Source organism: Euprymna scolopes, chromosome 34, assembly GCF_053919585.1.
Source record: "Euprymna scolopes isolate OS-2025 chromosome 34, ASM5391958v1, whole genome shotgun sequence".
NCBI classification, from domain to species: Eukaryota; Metazoa; Mollusca; class Cephalopoda; order Sepiida; family Sepiolidae; genus Euprymna; species Euprymna scolopes.
This window is the reverse complement of record NC_136515.1, coordinates 23,089,195-23,109,873: the sequence shown is the minus strand read 5'-3', so window position 1 is coordinate 23,109,873 and position 20,679 is coordinate 23,089,195. Positions and strand designations below refer to the sequence as shown.

The 20,679-nt window shown below is 33.1% G+C and overlaps 1 protein-coding gene across 1 annotated transcript in view; it reads left to right on the top strand.

Moving 5' to 3' along the window:
* LOC145259055 (uncharacterized) overlaps window positions 1–20,679 on the top strand; it is a 116,535-nt gene that overhangs the window by 18,917 nt on the left and 76,939 nt on the right. Inside the window, exon 2 of the mRNA XM_080116681.1 lies at window positions 19,073–19,117. Within this exon, the coding sequence (XP_079972807.1) occupies window positions 19,073–19,117 (45 nt within the window). The remainder of the gene's footprint in view (window positions 1–19,072; window positions 19,118–20,679) is intronic.

The following is a 20,679-nucleotide window of genomic DNA, read 5'->3' as shown; positions in this document are numbered from 1 at the left end:
AATAGTAATAATAATAAAAAATAAAAATAAATAGTTATGATAAAAGTAATGCCAATGTCAATGGTAATAACAATGAAAATAAAGATAATGGTAACGGTTATGGTAACAATGACGGGGATAATAACGGGGATAATAATAATAATAATAATAATAATAATAATAATAAGTGAAAGACATTAGAACTGCATAAGAGGGATATGCATGATATGTATGATAAAAGAATGAATGTTTAAAAATAAAAGTAAATTGATATAAACGATGGATTTGTTCTAAGGGTGGTGACTCTATTATACTTTAAATTGAATTAATTTTAACTTTTTACGGTAAAATATTGACCAAACGTAATTATAGGTTTAGAATCAACTAATACTAAGAATTATAATTGAAATAGTAATAAACTTGATTATAACAGTTAACAGGTGAATACAACCTGAAGAAAGTGCTACGTACTGTTGTAGAGCAAATATGGGTTTTATTTTTTATTACTATTATTTTATTATTATAAGAGTGAAAGAGTGAATGAGGTCAGGGGGGTGCGCCCTCCGCGCAACCCCCCTGACCTCATTCACTCTTTCATCCCAAAATAGCGAACATTTCTGTAAAAGTCTGAGGAAGCTACAGAAGCCCAAAAAACGGCCGAGTAGCTGAAACAATAATGTAACTTAACAGAAAGGTACGGTAATAAAAAATAAAACGTATATATATATATATATACCAGCAAAAGTACCCGTTGTTGACTGGGTTCAAAAACAGCCTACAGAAAATGGACTCTGATTTATGAAAGTATGATAGGTTATGAAAAGGAAGAGTTGTAAAGAGATAGCTTCGAATTTGGGAGTATCAAAACTAAAGCAAAATATGATGAAAATAAAAATAAAATAGATAAACCCCATAATTTATTATACCATACCTGTTCACACTGAAACACTTATCACAATATTCTGTGGATCTATATTAAAAATCCTTGTTAAACTTTGTGACATATTTCCATTCTATGGAGGTCAGGTGCGAACAAACACCGCATAATTTTATTATACCATATTTCTTCAAACAGAAACATAATTATCAAAGTATACTTACGCAGATAGATATGAAAAGTCTTTATTAAAGTTTGTGCCTATTTCCATTCTATGGAGGCCAGGCGCGAACGCAGACCCCACAATTTTATTATACTATGCCTAGTTAATTAAAACATACTTTTCGAAGTATTATTATGTACATCTATATCAAAAACACTTGTAACCGTTTTTTTTTTTTTTTTATTTTTATTTCCATACTTTGTGGACCAGGCGCGGACGCAGACCCCACAATTTTAATGAACCACTGTTCTGCCAGATCAAACATACCAATTCCTGTGTCTCGATACATCTTCTATCATTATATGTAATCAGTTTTCTATAATAGTCAACCATATAGGAGCCTATTCGTGACCAGACACACATACACGCAGACATTCAGCTTTATATATATATATATATATATATATATATATATATATATATATATATATATATATATATATATATATATATACTGTTGGTAGAATTTTTCAGTAACTCATAACAACAACACAATATGTCATTCCAAAGAGTGCTCAATGCATGAAACAGAGCAATATATTGATTGTTGGAGAGCTATTGGCTACACATTAGCAAACGTGTTTCAATGACCCCCTAGCAGGGAAAATCACCTCATCAGGCCAATATGGATGGTTTTTGGCCTGATGAGGTGATTTTCCCTGCTAGGGGGTCATTGAAACACGTTTGCTAATGTGTAGCCAATAGCTCTCCAACAATCTATATATATATATATATATATATATATATATATATATATATATATATATATATATATATATATATATATATACTCATCCACATACAGTACTGTTTTGCTGTTTCACAGCTCATCAGTGCGGTTAGACAGGCAACTACCTCAAGCCAGGATCGAAACCCGGTCACCCAAATGACAGTCAAGGCTTCTATTTTTACGCTATACGGCTGCTGCTGTGTGGGTAATAAAAGAACGATGATTTTTTGTTGTTTTTTTTTACATCGTCCAAATGCCTCCATTCGATCTGTTTACACAAAGAGCTAGGCTTAATACGCTAATGGCATATATACATGTGTGTGTACGTGTTTGTGTGTGTGTGTGTGCGCGCGCGCGCACGTGTGTGTATATACATATATATATATGTAATATATATATGCAAAGATGGACTCCCTCTACCATGCTAGAAATCTTCTCATACCTTGTATATCTCTAGAAAACCACCACCTGCCTATACATGAAGTATTGTTTTTACAGCTGGGCTGGTGCACTAACTTCTAGTCTCTCTGTCTTAGGGTCCAAAAGAGCCTAAAACCTAGTAGGTCTCACGCTGTCTACCAAGATCCAACCCCTGTCCCATCACAGTTGCATGCCTATACTTGCTTTACAAATACTCCCACGAAATGAGCTCCAAATGTTAAATAACGGCATATCAACTCTTTACATTTCACGCATTTATTTAGTTGATATATTTATATCACCGCATTATTTTTACTCGGTCGTAAAATACGCTTAAATATGATATTTTAATTTGCCCAGTTTTCGTGTATATTTATTATAGAGTCGTGAGTTCAAAAGTAAAAAAAAGTATTTGAGTGCCATCAGCTGGAACCGAAAGCGAAAACAAAACTGTAGCGTTCAAAGCTGGTGACGTTACCACTGTACCAACGTGACACGCGGATGAACTGATTAAAAATAAACTAAGATGAATGCACAAAATGTATAACGATTTATTTAAACTTCCCCCCTTTTTTGGGGCCCCTTAAAAACTATTTTAACCAACCAAAGGCCCATAAAAGAACGAGCCATAAAAATCCAATCATTTGAGGCTCCTATCGCCGCTCTGCGTCTTTCAATTTTGGAGGAGAGTATGAAAATATGGAGACAGACAGACAGACAGACAAATATATAGCCTTTTATATATTAGATATATCATCGATGTATTTATATCAACTCATATATCAATGATTGATATAGTTATATTAAGTGTTTATGTTTCACGCATAGCATTTAAGCAAAGTTATATATTTTCAGTAAGCCAATTAACAGACAATTCATTTTGGTCCTTAATCGTATTTCTTTTATGCATACGTATAGATATTGACGGAAGACATCCTATCAACCTTTTTTGATACCACAAATATTTAACACAGGTAACAGACAGTTCATCTAGCTGTTCGAGCACCTACATTAGTCTGTTTCTCTCCGTTCCTTTGTTTCCGTGTGTCCCTTGGGTTAACTTGCAGTTTGCACTGATATTTTATCTATACGACTCTTCTATGCAAGGGAAGCTTTTTCATCCAGAAGCAAAAATGGAAACCCATAAATCTTCTTGTATTTCCATATAGTCGACTTTTTTGTGTATTTCAAGACACATTGGTTCCGAAACGCATCGCCGTTTTCTTCGCTAGTCCTTACCTTTTAGTAGAGTTGGGGGGGGGAGTCATATCAATTCATGTGTTACATCTGTAATACACGTCTTATTCTCTCGCTTTCAAAACTAAAACTGATTGACTTTCTAAAATCGTTTCCAGTCACCTGATCTTGTGACGTCACAATCTTACAATAGCTCACGCCATGTGTCAAATACTCATCAACTTATCTCTAGTGCGACACCTTGTTAAACTAGACTTGCAACTGTGTTCGTGACAAGTTTCGAATTCAATGACTGTCAAACTAAAATGGAGTCTGTTTTTAAATCTATACACTAGCTAAAACTGCTAGTCTTCTAACGTAGGGTCTCATTATTTAACCCAACGAACTTACTGCATTTATCAATATAAATATCTCTAACAAACCTTACTAACAGCAAAATCCCACCCCTTTCACTGTAGAAGTTTCAAAATGCCGAACAGTTTTCTATTCAAATAGCTTATTTTCTTGAATAGCTTGCCTCTGGAATTCACTCCCTGCTCTCTGTTTCCCCGACTGTATCAACTTGCAGAAATTTAAATGTAATGTGAATAAACATATTGCTGCACAATTCCCCAAATAAGATGCCCTCGTGAATATGTTCCCTTTTAATAGTAATAAGTCTCAGTGGCAATATAACTTTTTTGTTTTTTGTTTTTGTTTTCTTTGATTGTTTCTTTTATTCTTTTTTTTTTATTCTTTTTCAATTTTTTTTTTTAATTCTTTTTCAACCTAAAACAAGGCATATTGTACATCTTTGCGGCAGCCTTTGCAATGTTCTGAAAGTATTTGCTCCAATTCACATTGCCTGTGAATGTTAAGCCGAGGAGTTTGAAGAATGAGCTCTGCGCTGTGTGTCATGGTAGTTGGTGGTTAAGAAGGTTTCTTTTTAGCTGTTAAAGGAAAGAAGCTTAGTCTTAATAGCATTAAATGTTATCATCCATTTAAGTATAAATGAGCTCTCTGGTAGGGTGTTATTTGTTTTGTTCTGATCTTTTGGGGGGGGTAATTATGTAGATTGGTGTAAAAAGAACGGTAGAATTTTCACGGGGTCTGCTAATAGGTTATTAATTCATAAATGATTCTATTAGTTATTGCAAAGAAGGCGGATAATTATTTTAATCAAATTTCTGTTGCTAGTCTGTTAACGGCGGGGTTACTTTCAAGCTGACATTGTTTGACAAGGTCTGTAATTAACCCGGACCGCGGCCATTTTTATTAATTATCGCCCATTTCTTCGTATCCATTTTTTCTACACCGTTGAACTAAAAGTATCGGCCTTAAAACAAATATGCCAGGAAAAATTATCTAACCCTCCAGGCAAACATTTTCATACTTAAACTTTTCAGTTTATTTAATTTAATTCAATTTATTTATTTATTTATTCATTCATTTATTTATTCATTTTATCTATTTATTTTATTTATTTTTATTTATTCATTTTATTTTTATTTATTTATTTTTTTCATTTCTGTCTTCGTAATTTCCCTTGAAGCAAATCAGTAAAAAAAAAAAAAAAAAAAAAAAAAACATTTTAGAGTTTATCACCTTGGAATGGCATCATGTCGGGCGAAGGTCTCAAGACATCACGGCTGGAGATATCTTCGCCTTTTCACCACCTTACTCCCCCTCTCTCTCTCTCTCACTCTCTCTCTCTCTCTCTCTCTCTCTCTTTCTTTCTTTCTCTCTCTCTTTCTTTCTTTCTTTCTGTCTGTCTATCTATCTATCTATCCTGTTCCTTTATTTCATTTTCTTTTTTCCTTTATCCTTTCTTTCTATATTTCTGCATAGATCTCCTCTAATTTTTTTCTTTATTTCCTCCACCTTTTCCTCTTATATTCTTGTTTATATTTTTATTTTTTTATTCAACATTTCTTTCGTTTTTTTTTAATATTTCTGTTTCCAGATTTTATTTTTTTCTGGTTGCTGTATTTCTATTGGTATATTTATTTTTATCCCCCCCCCCCCCGATTAAAAAAAAGTGTATGAGATATACACGAAAAAGTGACATTTTTTTTTCACGAATGCGCAAAATGTTTTGTTGGTTTTTGCGCATTTCAGGGAGCACTCATTAAAAAAACGTTTACGCAGGGTCCATATTCCCTGCAAAGTACCCTTTCATTAATTAATAATCATTTTCTTTCAAATTTAAATTATATTCAATGATTAATAAAGAATTATTTTAGCGTATTTTTAATGAATAATAAAAAAATATATACAAAATATTTATTAAAAAATATTTTATAAAAAAATACACAATATTTACACGAAGTAAATGGATAAAATTAAAAATATAAATAAAATTAAAAATATTTGCAAAAATGACTTTCGGAAAATTGACAACTCTTGTCAATTTTCCGAAGGTCATTTTTGCAAATATTTTTAATTTTATTTATATTTTTAATTGATGGTTACTATTTCTTCTGAAAAGTTCAGAGCATAATAGATTCAATGATTGATATAATAATTAAGTGATTGATTTTGCGCTATGAAACAGATACTGTCAAGAATTGTAAAGGAATTAAAGGAATAAATTATAAGATGGTCAGCATAATGAATTTTGGAATATAGTTTTTTGCCATTAATTCACTACATGTGTGTGTGTGCGTGTATATATATATATATATATATATATATATATATATATATATATATATATATATATATATAGTTTTAGAGTTTGCTTGTTTTTATTTCATTACGAAAAACATCAATATTCAGCACAGAAATTTATTCAGATTTTTTTCTTAACATAATATAAAAGAAAAACAGCTTCCAGCGGACCCTTAAAAAATAGCTTCCAGCGGGCACTTCATACAGGGATTGTACCAACAAAGAATGAGGAGAATTATACTCCGGGCTTTCCATGCTCAAAGGATTATTACTAAGGACCAAAAATACAATATAATAAATTGGAATCTACCAACAATATGGATTTATTTAACAAACTCGGACAACATTATACAAGGATTATCACAACACCCGGATACCATGAATTCATATCGTTTCATTTTATCTACTCTTATTCCATCAATTTCTTTATCTATGCCCCTAAAAAGATGTAATTAATTTTTAAATATATTTTCTTTGTATGTGCTATAATAACACTACTGTTTCGAATTGGATCTAATATTTGTTAATGGATTTACCTCTGAGGTAAAACCATGGATTAAAGAAAAAAATCTGAACTGTATTCTTTATTCAAACAATAAATTTCTATTCTGAAAATTGATGTATTTCTGAATGAACTTTAAACAAAAAAACTATAACTTCCATTTTATCTATCAAGTATATTGAGCTATTCTCTTTTTGGCTGGGATTGTCTTATATAATATTACCTCCAAAAACATTTTGTAAGACTCGATACCACACGATTAATTAATCTGTGTTCCTATTAACCTCAGGATTCTTATATATATATATATATATATATATATATATATATATATATATATATATATATATAACAGAGAAAATAATTCTTTTAGACTCTAGACGTCTTTCGCCATCCTCATCAGGGGTAAACTATGGCATTTTCGAACGTTTTGTTTTTAAAGAAAATATGGGGTTGAAATTAAAATTAATAATGAACATGGGAAGGATTAATTTTAATACTCATTATATATATATATATATATATATATATATATATATATATATATATATATATATATATATATATATATATATATATATATATATACACGTGAATTCATTTTATTTTATCCTTTTCCCCCACCGTTTTCCTGTACATATATTTTATTGTAATTGTAAATTAATCCTTCCATGTTCATCACTAATTTTAAGTCAACCCCATATTTTCTTTTTTAAAAAAAAAAAAAGTTCGAAAATGCCATCGTTTGCCCCTGATGCGGATGGCGAAAGACGTCTAGGGTCTAAAAGAATTCTTTTCTCTGTTATTTGTAAATTCTGTACCAGAAATAAACTCTTTTAATGTATATATATATATATATATATATATATATATATATATATATATATATATATATATATATATATATATATATATATATATATATATAACTATTTCATTTATTCACATAAATTTACTATACGGAAGTATAGATTTATGCGTAAACTTTAAGTATTTACTTCAAAAGTGCTCAATACGTAGGTAGAGCTAGTTAGTAATTTATAAAATATATATGGCGATTAAGCTACACTGAATATTCTGCGTTTCATCCAACTATAGGATTCGTCAGCATAAGCCTGACGAATCCTATAGTTGGATGAAATGCAGAATATTCAGTGCAGCTTAATCGCCATATATATTTTATAAATTACTATATATATATATATATATATATATATATATATATATATATATATATATATATATATATAATCTGCTCATAATTTCATTCTTAAGTAATAACTTCTATATTTCAGTCGACCCTTTTATTTCCTTTAAATGTGGCGCCATTTCAACGTCATCCTGCATGGGTCATTTTGACATTGCCTTTCCTATTCTAAAATTAACTCAATCACTATTCAGTATTTTTTTCTTCGCTCATTTTTCTTAAATCAGCCCAGCCTTGACAATCGTGTTTCAAATCTCTCCATTTGTTTTTCTACGCACAACTTATCTTTCTTTTAATAATATTATTTGAACTCATTCCCTTTTTCCTTGTACCCATTTATAAATTATTCCACGGATTTCTGCCTTTTGAATTACTTTGAACTATCTTCCAATAACGCGATTCCCTTGGATTTTACTTGTGGTAATGGAAATTTAATAAACTTTTTTGGATTTTACCGTTATTGGATATTTTACCCTTCACCAGACTATCCATTCACGTGAAATCATATTTTTCGTCACCCTATTCCCTCTGCTTCACTATTTGTTACCAAGTCTGTCCACACTTTTCTCAATAATATCACCTTGGAATTTTTGAAAATTTTGCACATGATATGAGTAAAAAAAAAAATTACAAAACGGATTTACGGAAAAATTCCAGTTGCCTCCCCCCTCCCAGGGGTGCCTTTCGGGTTTAAATGGTTAAAATTGACACTTTTGTGCTTATTAAAAAAAATTGATGCCTTGGATTTTTATAAAACATTCTGAAAAGTTGTAAATAACTGATTTGATTTCTTGTCTTAAGGAGAATTGCTCCCACCACCCTGGAAAATCTCATCAGTATGCCCTGTATTTAAGAATTTAGGTATCGGTCATCCCCCTCTCAGTACAGGCCAATAAGTCTCCTGTGCGTCATGAGTAAGTTGCTGGAATCTGTGTTAAATAGAGAAGTAATCAACCATCTCAGCAAAAATAACTTTCTTAGTGACATACAATATGGTTTCCGTTCTGCTAGATCTACAGCAGATGTGCTTACTGTTATATCTCATAGGATTAGCGAATCTGTCAATGGAGGCAACCTTTCTATGGCAATTGCACTTGACATATCAAAAGCCTTTGATAGGGTATAGCATAAAGGTTTACTTCGCAAGATCTCCAGCTATGGTATAGCAGGAAATGTTTTCTCAATTATTAAATCATTTCTCTCTGATACGTTCATAAGAGTAGTAGTTAATGGGCAAAAATCAGAAGCTCACAGTATTAATGCTGGAGTCCCTCAGGGGTCCATCCTGGGCCCAACTCTTTTCCTGATCTATATTAATGATCTTCCAAATCACATCCTTACATCATTCGTAGACATTTATGCTGATGACACTACCATCTATGGTAGCATATATAAGACAGTAAACGACCAAGTTCTCTGATTCTCTCTCCTCTGATCTTGAGCACGTGATACAATGGGAAAGGAGTGGCTGGTTACTTTTAATGCATCTAAAACCAAGCTTCTATATTTGCATCATCAACGTTCTGACCCACATCTGGCATCAATTGAAATGAATCGCTCTCGTCTTGAAGAGGCCTCAAGTTTTGACAAGCTTTTGATCTTAAATAGAACATGTACATTAAATCTGTTGCCAAGGCCGCTGGAAAAATGGTCGGATCTTTCTATCGATCCAGTAGATATCTCACTGCTGATGCAATTCTCTATCTATATAAGAGCCAAGTACGTCCAAGGATGGAATACTGTTGCCACATCTGGGCAGGAGCTGCTAGAAAGGACTTGTCCTGCCTTGATAGAGTTCATAATAGACTTCGTAGCCTCGTAGGAAATGTCCTTTTCTCTTCGCTGCAACCTCTATCTCACGGAAGAGATGTTGCGAGTTTGTCTCTGATATATCGTTATTTTCATGGAAAGTGTTCGACTGAGCTTCAATCTATGGTCCCCCCTCGCCAAACTTTCACAAGAAATACTCGTCTAACTGGAAACACTATCAATAATTCCTCCCCACTCATTATCCGTGCCTAAACCTAAACGTAGATTCCATGAACAAAGCTTCTTTCTAAGAACTGCACGTCTGTGAAATTGTCTTCCGTTTTCCTGCTTTCCAGCTGACTACAATATGGTTGCCTTCAAGTCCAACGTAAACAAGTTCTTGATGAGCCATTCCACTTGTTAACAAATTTACCGAATTTTCATTACTAACGATTACTATATTATTCAATTGACTACTGTACACTTTTAACCCTTATCCTCGAGTGGTCTCTGGGCCTTGATAAGTGGTTATGTATGTAAAAAAAAAAAATTCGCGATAACTCTTGGGTGTGCTCCAGGGGTTCTTTTAGGGCTAATAAAAGCACTCCATTTTTGGAACTATTTTACCATATTAGTCCAAATTTTTCTGTGTATGTCTATTTAGCAGTTTTACATGCTGCTCAAATTTAAATATGTTAAGGCCTTGGAGACTTTGGGGGTTAATTGGGGAGGGAGGGGCAAATGTTGGACTAAGTTATTACCTTTTTTTGCAGAAATCAAATTTACATTTTATTTAAGCCTAAAACTGTACTTTTTGTTCATTTTCACCAGGAACTTTTGAGGCTAAATGGGGGTGCAAATGCTGAACTTAGTCATTTGTAAATATCAAATGAATAAAAGGATATTGTTTCCGAAACGATCGTACACATAAATTTGATTTTGTTATGTTTCCGCATTGATTGATAATTTTTTCACAATTATTAATCTCTCATCCTTCATATATATATATATATATATATATATATATATATATATATATATATATAAATGAGAAAATTTGAAAATCGGAAAATGTTGTGAAAATTATAAAATCATTTTTATTTACTTTTTTATGTTTTTGTTAAATTCCGAATTTTCGCGAATAACCTGGCTTTATCAAGATGTCAGTCCGATTAATTTTTTTCTTCTTCTTCTTCTTCTTCTTCTTCTTCTTCATAATAATAATAATAATAATGCAATAAGAGGTCGAAGCCTCCCGAAGAAAAAAATACGTCTTGACTCGGTGCTGTTTAAATCCGTGTGTGTGCTTGGTTTAAGCGCGAAATTGAAGCAATGTACAGTCATACATTTTAGAAAACATTTTTTATTATGAATTTAAATGAGAAAATTTTAAAACCTGAAAATGTTGTAAAATTATAAAAATCATTTTTATTTACTTTTTTTATTTTGTTAACGCCCGAAAAAAGTAAATAACATTTTCAGGTTTTCAAATTTTCTCATTTAAATTCATAATAAAAATGTGTGACTTTATATATATATATATATATATATATATATATATATATATATATATATATATATATATATATATATATATATATATATATATATATATATATATATATACATGGTTCTGTAATCACCAGTTACTGGGGAGATTACGTCTTCAAGCCAAGAATTACCCTTGAAAACTGACATTTCAAGACACAAAAAAACATTTTCTTATTTCGTTTACAAAATTAGAATCTTGTAATCTAATATGAGTGTGGGTTAGATGTGGGGGGGATAAGTAAGGTCTCTGAACAATCTATTCTTCGCAGGCTTTTATCTCTTCATATCTTAACTTCGGTAAGGGATAATTTTTATTTTTTATTTCTTTTTATATTCTTTCTTTATAACCTAAAGTTTAAGTATCTCCTCTTTAGTTTTGCATTATAAATTACTTGCGAAATCCGACATTACGTCTCCTACAGCCAGCGGTCAAAGACTTTAGGTACTTCGCATATTCCCGGCGGCCACCCAGTGTGGAGAAGACGGTATTCTCTATTTACATACACGCATACTTCAGAAGTAAACATACACACACATACATACTCAGGAGTGGACACACACCGTTTCGTATATTTCCTTACACATATGCACAGAAATAGAAAATATAAATAAATATAAAATGTAAGAAAGCTACCAACTTCTACATGCATAAATATATGCATAAACATCTATACTCTAATACACCCGCGTACATATATACATAGGCATACACGCACACATATACAGAATGTACATATACAGTTCCATATATTTACTCTAAACGTAAACGCACATCCCTATAATATACATAAATACCTATACGCGTAGTTACACCTACACACATATATCTACATTATATAGCCATATACACACCCGCATATCATATACTACCGCTGTTATTATACCAATACTAATAAAACTATCAATTAGGAATTTTTAAACATCCAAGAGACAAAATTAAAAACCTGTAGATCATAATCTGATTCACCTTCCGATGAACATATATATACACACATACAAGCATACACACATATACATACATATATAGAGAGAGAGATTATATACCCATAGATACAGATACACCCCTATCCACACATGTACATAAACCCACAAAGATATATATACAATACACACATGAGACACATATACATACATAGATATAAAGATATCCATAAACACATAAATATACACTTACATATATACATAAATATTGGTAGACACATGTTGTTTCATTGGATGTACTTCAAGGAAACTAAGCTCTACTGCCATAATATATATATATTGGAGAGTAGATAATACAGTGGATGTGTTATCGGCAGCTCCAGTAACTCTCGCTTCTCCTATTTTGTCATTCAGTCCTCATTCAATGAGTGATGTTTCTGACAAAGGGTGAAGAAAAAGCTGCTTAAAGGTCGGTACTACTTGGTGACCAGTAGTCTGAGATGTCGGAAATTTTTCTGTCTTTGTCTGCCCTTGTTGCCATGTCACTAGTAAGGGTGCTGGAGGTAAACGTTTTGTCTGGGCTGACGTTATCCGCCTGATAGTCAGGGACCCGAACCTTGGATTAACCACTAAGGAGGCTGTCCTATCAGCAGGCGCAAAGTACTGGAACTGCTGTATTGCCATTTGGTGAGTGGATCTGGGCCATGCAGTAGTCTCTGGTGGGGCCTCTCGATGCCATACTAGTGGGTAATTGTTACGGCTTTACCTTTTCGTGTGCTACAAATAAAAAAAAAAATTTTCCTGTCTTTTTCTCTCTTACTTTCCCTCTCTGTACTGCTCTAACCAAGTATGCCGACCTATTCCACAAATCCCAAAACCTCAACATGAAATATCTCCAGAATAAAATCTCGATTAAACCTAGAACCCCATCTTCCAGCGTAGACCCCTACTACCAGGTCTCCTTCTCCAATATCAGGGGTCTACGTTCCAACCTTCCAGAGGTTGAAACCCAATTACAGGAGACGAAACCGGACATATTATTTCTATGTGAAACTGGAATAGGGCCGACCACTTCCCTAGATGAGTTCATAATTAATGGATACTCCAATTTAACAGCTAAATCTGACTCCCAAGATCGCCATGGGCATGGAATATGTGCCTACATTAAGGATGGCTTCCCATGTGGCAGGGATATCTCTAGAGAAGATCCTAATTTACCCTATATGTGCTTCAGGGTTGCACTTGCTAACACCACTGTATTTATATTTGCCCTCTATAGGCCCCACAACAGCGGAGTTACTATCTTTAAGAGCATATCTGAGAAAATAGACCACATACTGTCTTCACATCCCTCGGCTAACATCCACATCTGTGGTGACTTCAACGTCCATAACGTGGAATGGCTAACCCATTCAAATAAGACAGATGATGAGGGGAGGTTTTGTCATGATTTTGCCATTGCTTATGACCTCACTCAGATTGTTCGCGAACCCACCCGTGTGCCCGATAGACCCAATCAATATGCAAGCCTCTTAGACCTTTTTCTTTCAACTTCCCCTGAGCTATGTTCATGTACCGTTCATTCTCCTTTAGGATCCTCCGACCACTCCGTCGTATCAGTTAAGATAAAAACAAAATGTAAGAAGCCATCAGACGTACCCCTCCACCGTACTGTATACCGATACTCTATGGCTGACTGGGATAGCTTCCGTACATTCATATCTGATTTACCTCTGCACTCCATGTTTAAAAAGGAAGTGTCCTCTATAGTATCAGATCTGACCGAATGGTTAATTGTAGGCATAGACCAATTCATACCATCTAAAAAATTCCAACAAAAACCTAACAGCCAGCCATGGTTCTCCCCAGAATGTGCTGCTGCTATCGCGCACAGAAATCACTTTTTCCATAACTACCAACGTAATAGATGCACTGAGACTAAAGCTGCTTTCAGGACTGCCAGCAACCACTGTAAAAGAGTAATAAAAAATGCAAGAGAGCTATATGCCCAGTCTGTTAAATCCAAGGTAGCTGATCAGCGGCTTGGTTCCCACCAGTTTTGGCAAATAACAAATAGGATCTTGAACAGAAGTGTGCGTTCTATCCCAACCATTATCAATGGACCAGAGGTTATCTCGTCAGCATCAGACAAGGCCAAACTATTTGCAAAGAACTTTGCAGCTAATTCTACCCTATGCGACGAAGGCCATCAACTCCCCATATTTCCTCCTATAACACAGAACAAGCTAGGTAACATACAAATATCCGTGCATGAGGTCGCCAAGCTAATAAAAAACCTAGATTCCAGTAAAGCAACTGGCCCTGATGGCATCCCAATTATAGTGTTAAAAAAGCTTCAAACAGAACTTGCTCCCATACTTACGAAACTATTTAAGCGCTGCCTTAAGGAGAAGTGCTTTCCGACCCCCTGGAAGACCTCCTCAGTTTGCCCTGTATTTAAGAATTCAGGTGATAAGTCATCTCCCTCTCAATACAGACCAATAAGTCTTCTCTGTGTTATGAGTAAGTTACTGGAATCAATATTAAATAGAGAAATAGTAAACCACCTCAGCAGGAATAACCTTCTTAGTGACACACAATATGGTTTCCGCTCTGCAAGATCTACCGCAGATGTGCTGACGGTTATATCCCACAGGATTAGTGAATCTCTTGACAAAGGCTTCCTTTCTAGGGCAATTGCTCTCGACATATCAAAGGCCTTTGACAAAGTATGGCATAAGGGTCTACTTCACAAGATTTCCAGCTACGGTATAACTGGAAATGTTTTCTCAATCATTAAATCATTTCTCTCTGATAGGCTCATAAGAGTAGTGGTAGATGGACAAAAATCGGAGGCCTGCAATATAAATGCTGGAGTCCCTCAGGGGTCAATCCTGGGCCCAACTCTCTTCCTGATCTACATCAATGACCTCCCTAAACACATACTTAAATCATTCGTTGACATCTATGCTGATGACACGACCATCTACGGCAACACATCAAAGGCTGTAAATGACAAAGTTCTCTCGGATTCTCTCTCCTCTGATCTCGAGCGCGTGGTTCAGTTGGGGAAGATGTGGCTAGTTACCTTTAATGCATCCAAAACCAAACTCCTATCCTTACATCATCAACGCTCTGATCCCCAGCTGGCATCAATTGTGATGGATGGCTCTCGTCTGGGTGAGGCCCCGTGTTTTGACAAGCTTCTGGGTTTGACCTTTACTCCTGATCTGAAATGGAACACGTACATCAAGTCTGTGGCCAAGGTCGCAGGAAAGATGGTGGGATCCTTCTACCGCTCCAGAAGATATCTCACTACTGATGCAATTCTCTATCTATATAAAAGCCAAGTACGGCCAAGGATGGAATACTGTCGCCATATCTGGGCAGGAGCTGCCAAAAACAGCCTATCATGCCTTGACAGAGTACAAAATAGACTTCGTGGTTTAGTGGGGGATGCCCTTTTCTCTACCCTGCAACCCCTCTCCCACAGAAGAGACGTTGCGAGCCTATCCTTGTTTTATCGTTATTTTCATGGCAGGTGCTCGTCTGAACTCCAATCTCTGGTCCCCCCTCGCCAATCTTTCACGAAAAACACCCGTCTAGCTGAATCCACTGTGAAAAATTTCCCCCACTCTATATCTGTGCCTAAATCAAAACGCGGATTTCATGAGCAAAGCTTCTTTCTTAGAACTGCACGCCTGTGGAACTCTGTTCCGTCTGCCTGCTTCCCTCCGGACTACAACTTGGATGTCTTCAAGTCTAATGTTAACAAATTCCTAATGAACCGCCCCCCTAATTAAACACTTCATAAAATCTCCTCACTAACGTGATGTACTTACAATAACCCTTATCCCTGAGTGGCTTCCGGGCCTTGATAAGTGGTGATCACTGTGTAAAAAAAAAAAAAAAAAATATATATATATATATATATATAATATAAAGCTGAACGTCTGTGTGTGTGTGTCTGGTTACGAATAGGCTCCTATATGGTTGACTGTTATAGAAAACTGATCACATATAATGATAGAAGATGTATCGAGACACAAAAATGCGTATGTTTGATCTGGCATAATGATGATTCATTAAAATTGTGGGGTCTGCGTACGCGCCTGATCTACAAAGTATGGAAATAAAAAATTAAAAAATTAAAAAAAAAAACGTTTACAAGTGTTTTTGATATAGATGTACATAATAATACTTTGATAAGTATGTTTTAACTTAAATAGGGATGGTATGATAAAATTGTGGGGTCTGCGTTCGCACCTGGCCTCCATAGAATGGAAATAGGCACAAACTTTAATAAAGACTTTTCATATCTATCTACATAAGTATACTTTGATAATTATGTTTCAGTTTGAAGAAATATGGTATAATAAAATTATGAGGTGTTCGTTCGCGCCTGACCTCCATAGAATGGAAATATGTTACAAAGTTTAACAAGGTTTTTTAATATAGATCCACAGAATATTGTGATAATTGCTTCAGTGTGAACAGGTATGGTATAATAAATTATGGGGTTTATTTTATTTTTACTTTCATCATATTTTGCTTTGGTTTTGATACCCCCAAATTCAACCTAAATTTATAACCCTTCCTTTTCATAACCTATCATACTTTCAGAGTCCATTTTCTGTAGGCTGATTTTGAACCCAGTCAACGACGGGTACTTTTGCTAGTATATATATATATATATATATATATATATATATATATATATATATATATATATATATATATATATAATTTTAAGGAGATTAGAACAATAGTCTAAGAGCTGAGTGTATTTCAATGTAACAGTGAAATTACTAGTTTAATTAAAATACAGGAAAGAGAAAGTGCTCGTTGTAATTTAGATATATAATAAGCTCGATAGGTAAATATCCTAGAGCTAATTCAATATTAGGTAATGTGATTGATAATTTAAAATTTTAAAATCAAATTATAATTAAATTAAAAATCCGTTTCATAAGAAGGAACAACAACAAAATCAATTATCTGTACGATCGTTTCGGAAAATAATGCTCTTTATTGTGGTAGACATCAAGTTACGGACAATAATTATTACATATAGTTTTTTAATAAGCAAGGTCTCCTCGTCAGCAAATTTTGAAGGGTTTTTATTAAATTTAAAAGACACCATAAATAAACCTAGCATTAAAAGTAAGGCAGATGTATCCGAAAAAAATTGAAATAAAAGGTCTGGATTTAAAATTGATAAGAAAATTAATATGGGTTAGAAATAGAAAAGAAATAGAGTAAAATATAGATTTGAATTTAAATTATAAGTTTGCTTTAAGTACAACATTACAAATATATACATGCATATATATGAAAAAATAGACACATACATACATATACATAGATATACAGGTATATATATATAAATAAAGGTACAGAAATTTACCTTTTAATTTTTCGCCTTTTGAAATCAGGAACTATGGTTAAAATACTCATTTAGATGTTTGCTATAGCTTTTTACCTTATTGAATGATGAATTTTAAAAAGGGAGGACGCCCGTGCAATAAATTATTTCCGTTAGCGTACTTTTGATTTAAAGACGCTACGGTTTATATTTCGAATGTTGTTTGTGTAATTACATAATGTAAGGGGAGATAATTAGTCATATTTTCTTTACTTTTTTTATTTAAAGGGTGCAAGGGGGATAATTAGTCTAACTTAATTTATTAAAAAAAAATTGTAATCTATTTTACTAAAAAGTAATTTTTAATGATTTAAGGTGGTTTATATTTATTAAATTTAAACCAACGTTTATGACTGCATGCGAATATTAGTTCCTGTCTTGAATTTAATAGTGTGGTTGCATTTTTTATATCTTCATATTTTAAAATTTTTAGGGTCTCTTTTGTACATAGTGCACAAAATTTATCTCCTGGTTTATATGGTTTGCAAGACTCAATTACTCGCCATTTTAAGTTGAAAGAAATATTGCTATTTTTCAGTTGCCAAATATAGTTGGATAGAGTAGTTTGGTTTGACAGAGAGTTATTTTTAAAAGAATGTTTGTGCGTTGAAATTCTATGTTTTATTAGGCCAGATGTGGAACCAAAATATATTGCCTCTTGCTTATTGTGATTATTTTCCGTTAGGTCTGGTGCTGGATTATTATATGGTGGGTTGGTTTAAGTTGGTGTCATTATTTAATCTGGTAGTTGAGTTATGGCTGTTAATAGGTTCATGTAGTTTTGGGGTTTTTGATACTGTGCACCTATAGATAACATTTTTAATTTTACATGAGCCTTGTAGGGGACATTTATTTTTTCTTCTACAGTTACAGTCTGATGTATTTTGTATAGTTGTATTTTGTAGCTTATTAATTTTCTTATTATTAGAACTAATTATTTTTTGGATGAAGGTTAGGCATAGTAGAGTAAGAGACTTTGATTGTGTTCTTATTGAAAATTTTATTATATCTATGGGGGGCTTTAAAGTTCTTATCTAATATTTTTAAAAATTCTCTGGTTATGTTTGTCTCTAGGTTTTTGGAATATGGAGGGTTGAACCATAGGATCTCCTTATGTCTATTCTTACGTTTACGGGTTTTGGTTTGTTGTTTATTTGTATTATTATCTAATATTTGTGGTTTGGTTTTATCTTTTTTTGTCTCTTGGTTATTTTTCTTAACTCGGATACGGGAAGACATTGCCATATTATATGTTATTATGCTCTTAATAGGTTTATTTTCAATGCAGTTTATGTTTCTATGATTTTTATTTATGAATTTAATTTGCGAATTATATCCCGAGTTTTTAAGGGCTTCATTGTTATATTTTTCATTTTTGATAAATATGGATTTATATGTATATATATAACTTAAACCAACGAATTTTATAGAAAATGTGCTCGAAAACAAGGCCAAATAGGTGAGATATTTCACTTGTCCCTATTATAAAATTGAACATACTGTTGTTGTTGTTGTTGTTGTTGTTGTTGTTGTTGTTGTTGTTGTTGTTGTTGTTGTTGTTGTCGTCGTCGTCGTCATCGTCGTGTTTACTTTTACCTTTTATTTAATAACCAAAGCTTTCTTCACATTTTTCTTTTTACAGATTTTGCACGAAGACAGTCCACTGGAACGGGAAAGCTGCCATACTGTTAGTAACTTTTTACTTGGGAACTTTTTTAATCCGTTAGATTGAAAGAAAAAATCTCCAGAAAACCGCTAGATTGTAACAAATAATCTCCAGAAAAACGCTGGAGTTTTAACTTTTCATGTCCGGTAATTTGTAGACACAGCTTCCTAAAAAGAAAATGGTCGCCGAGTTGCTAGAATGCATCCAATAAGTCTTGTAAATAATGTTTATGAAAATGATTTCACAAGAATTCAAGAAACAATATTACAACTTGTCGTGAGCTGTCTATCAATTTCGAAATGATTCAGTGGATTGCTAAGCATCGGTTAATATCCCATTATTTAATCGTTATTTGCAGTCAATTGATGGTTGGGGATGGAAATGTTCAAAAGGTGAACTTTTTCGTACAATACAAAAATATATCCTGTTTTGAGCAAAGCAAACTTTCCTTGCGAACAATTATCGTTATAATTTTTATATGGAGTAAGCATTTCTGTCTGCTTCAGTTTTTACATAAAACTCGAACACTGCGGACATTTTCTTTTTAGGCAATAACTGTTACGAATTTAAAAATTAAAAACGAGACGTAATTCATGGACGAATGATTTTTAATGTCATATAAAATTGTTATTAGTAACTTTAGTGTTATTTTTATTCAATTTAAATTTTAACAATAGACGCAATTCATAACTGTATGAATTATTTTTAATTTCAATCCTAAGATGTTGATCACATGATAAATTTATTAATACTTACCTGCAAGTCAACTTAGGGCCTTGGTAAGCGGTAACCCGTTCGTATATAAAACTGTCTAACTGCTATTCGTCACTCTAATATTATATGTATAGTGGATCCCCGACATACGTGATTTATTCGTTCCCGGATGAAGTTTGTATCTCGAATTTCTCGTAATTCGGGTAGCTCGTATGTTGGGGATCCACTGTATTTAATTTAAATGTTAAAAAACAAGGAACGTAGTTCATGAATGAGTTGTGTCTGACTAATCGAGAAATGTAAAGTTTAATAGAATATTTATAAAGTCGTTGTTGATTATGGGGTTTTTTTTTTTTGGTTTTTGTTTTTTACATAGGCATCACCACATTATCAAGGCCCAGAGGCCACTGGGACATCCTGACGTTATATTAAAAAATTTAATTTTTTTTATTGAAGTGTACAACCGCTAGTTTTATGCGTATCTCAGGTGTAGAAGATCTCTTAAGAAATCGTCTGCTATGATAACTAGATATGAAATGAGTAGTAGATTGACTGTAATATGAAATTGAATATGATGACGAGATAGAAAATGAATCGTAAGTTAACTGAAATATGAAATTGAATATGATATATTTATCTCACATTGAGTGACTTAAATTATTATTATTATTATTATTATTATTATTATTATTATTATTATTATTATTATTATTATTATTATTCACTAGGAGTTTTCTAATAGGTCTTCATCAGAGATTATTCACTAACAACAACCGGTGTTCCCTGGAGTCCGTGTGACAGTAAGTCTTCCCAGATTTCCAGTACTTTCTTCCTCTTTTGATAACCTTTTCAAATGACTTTGTGTTATC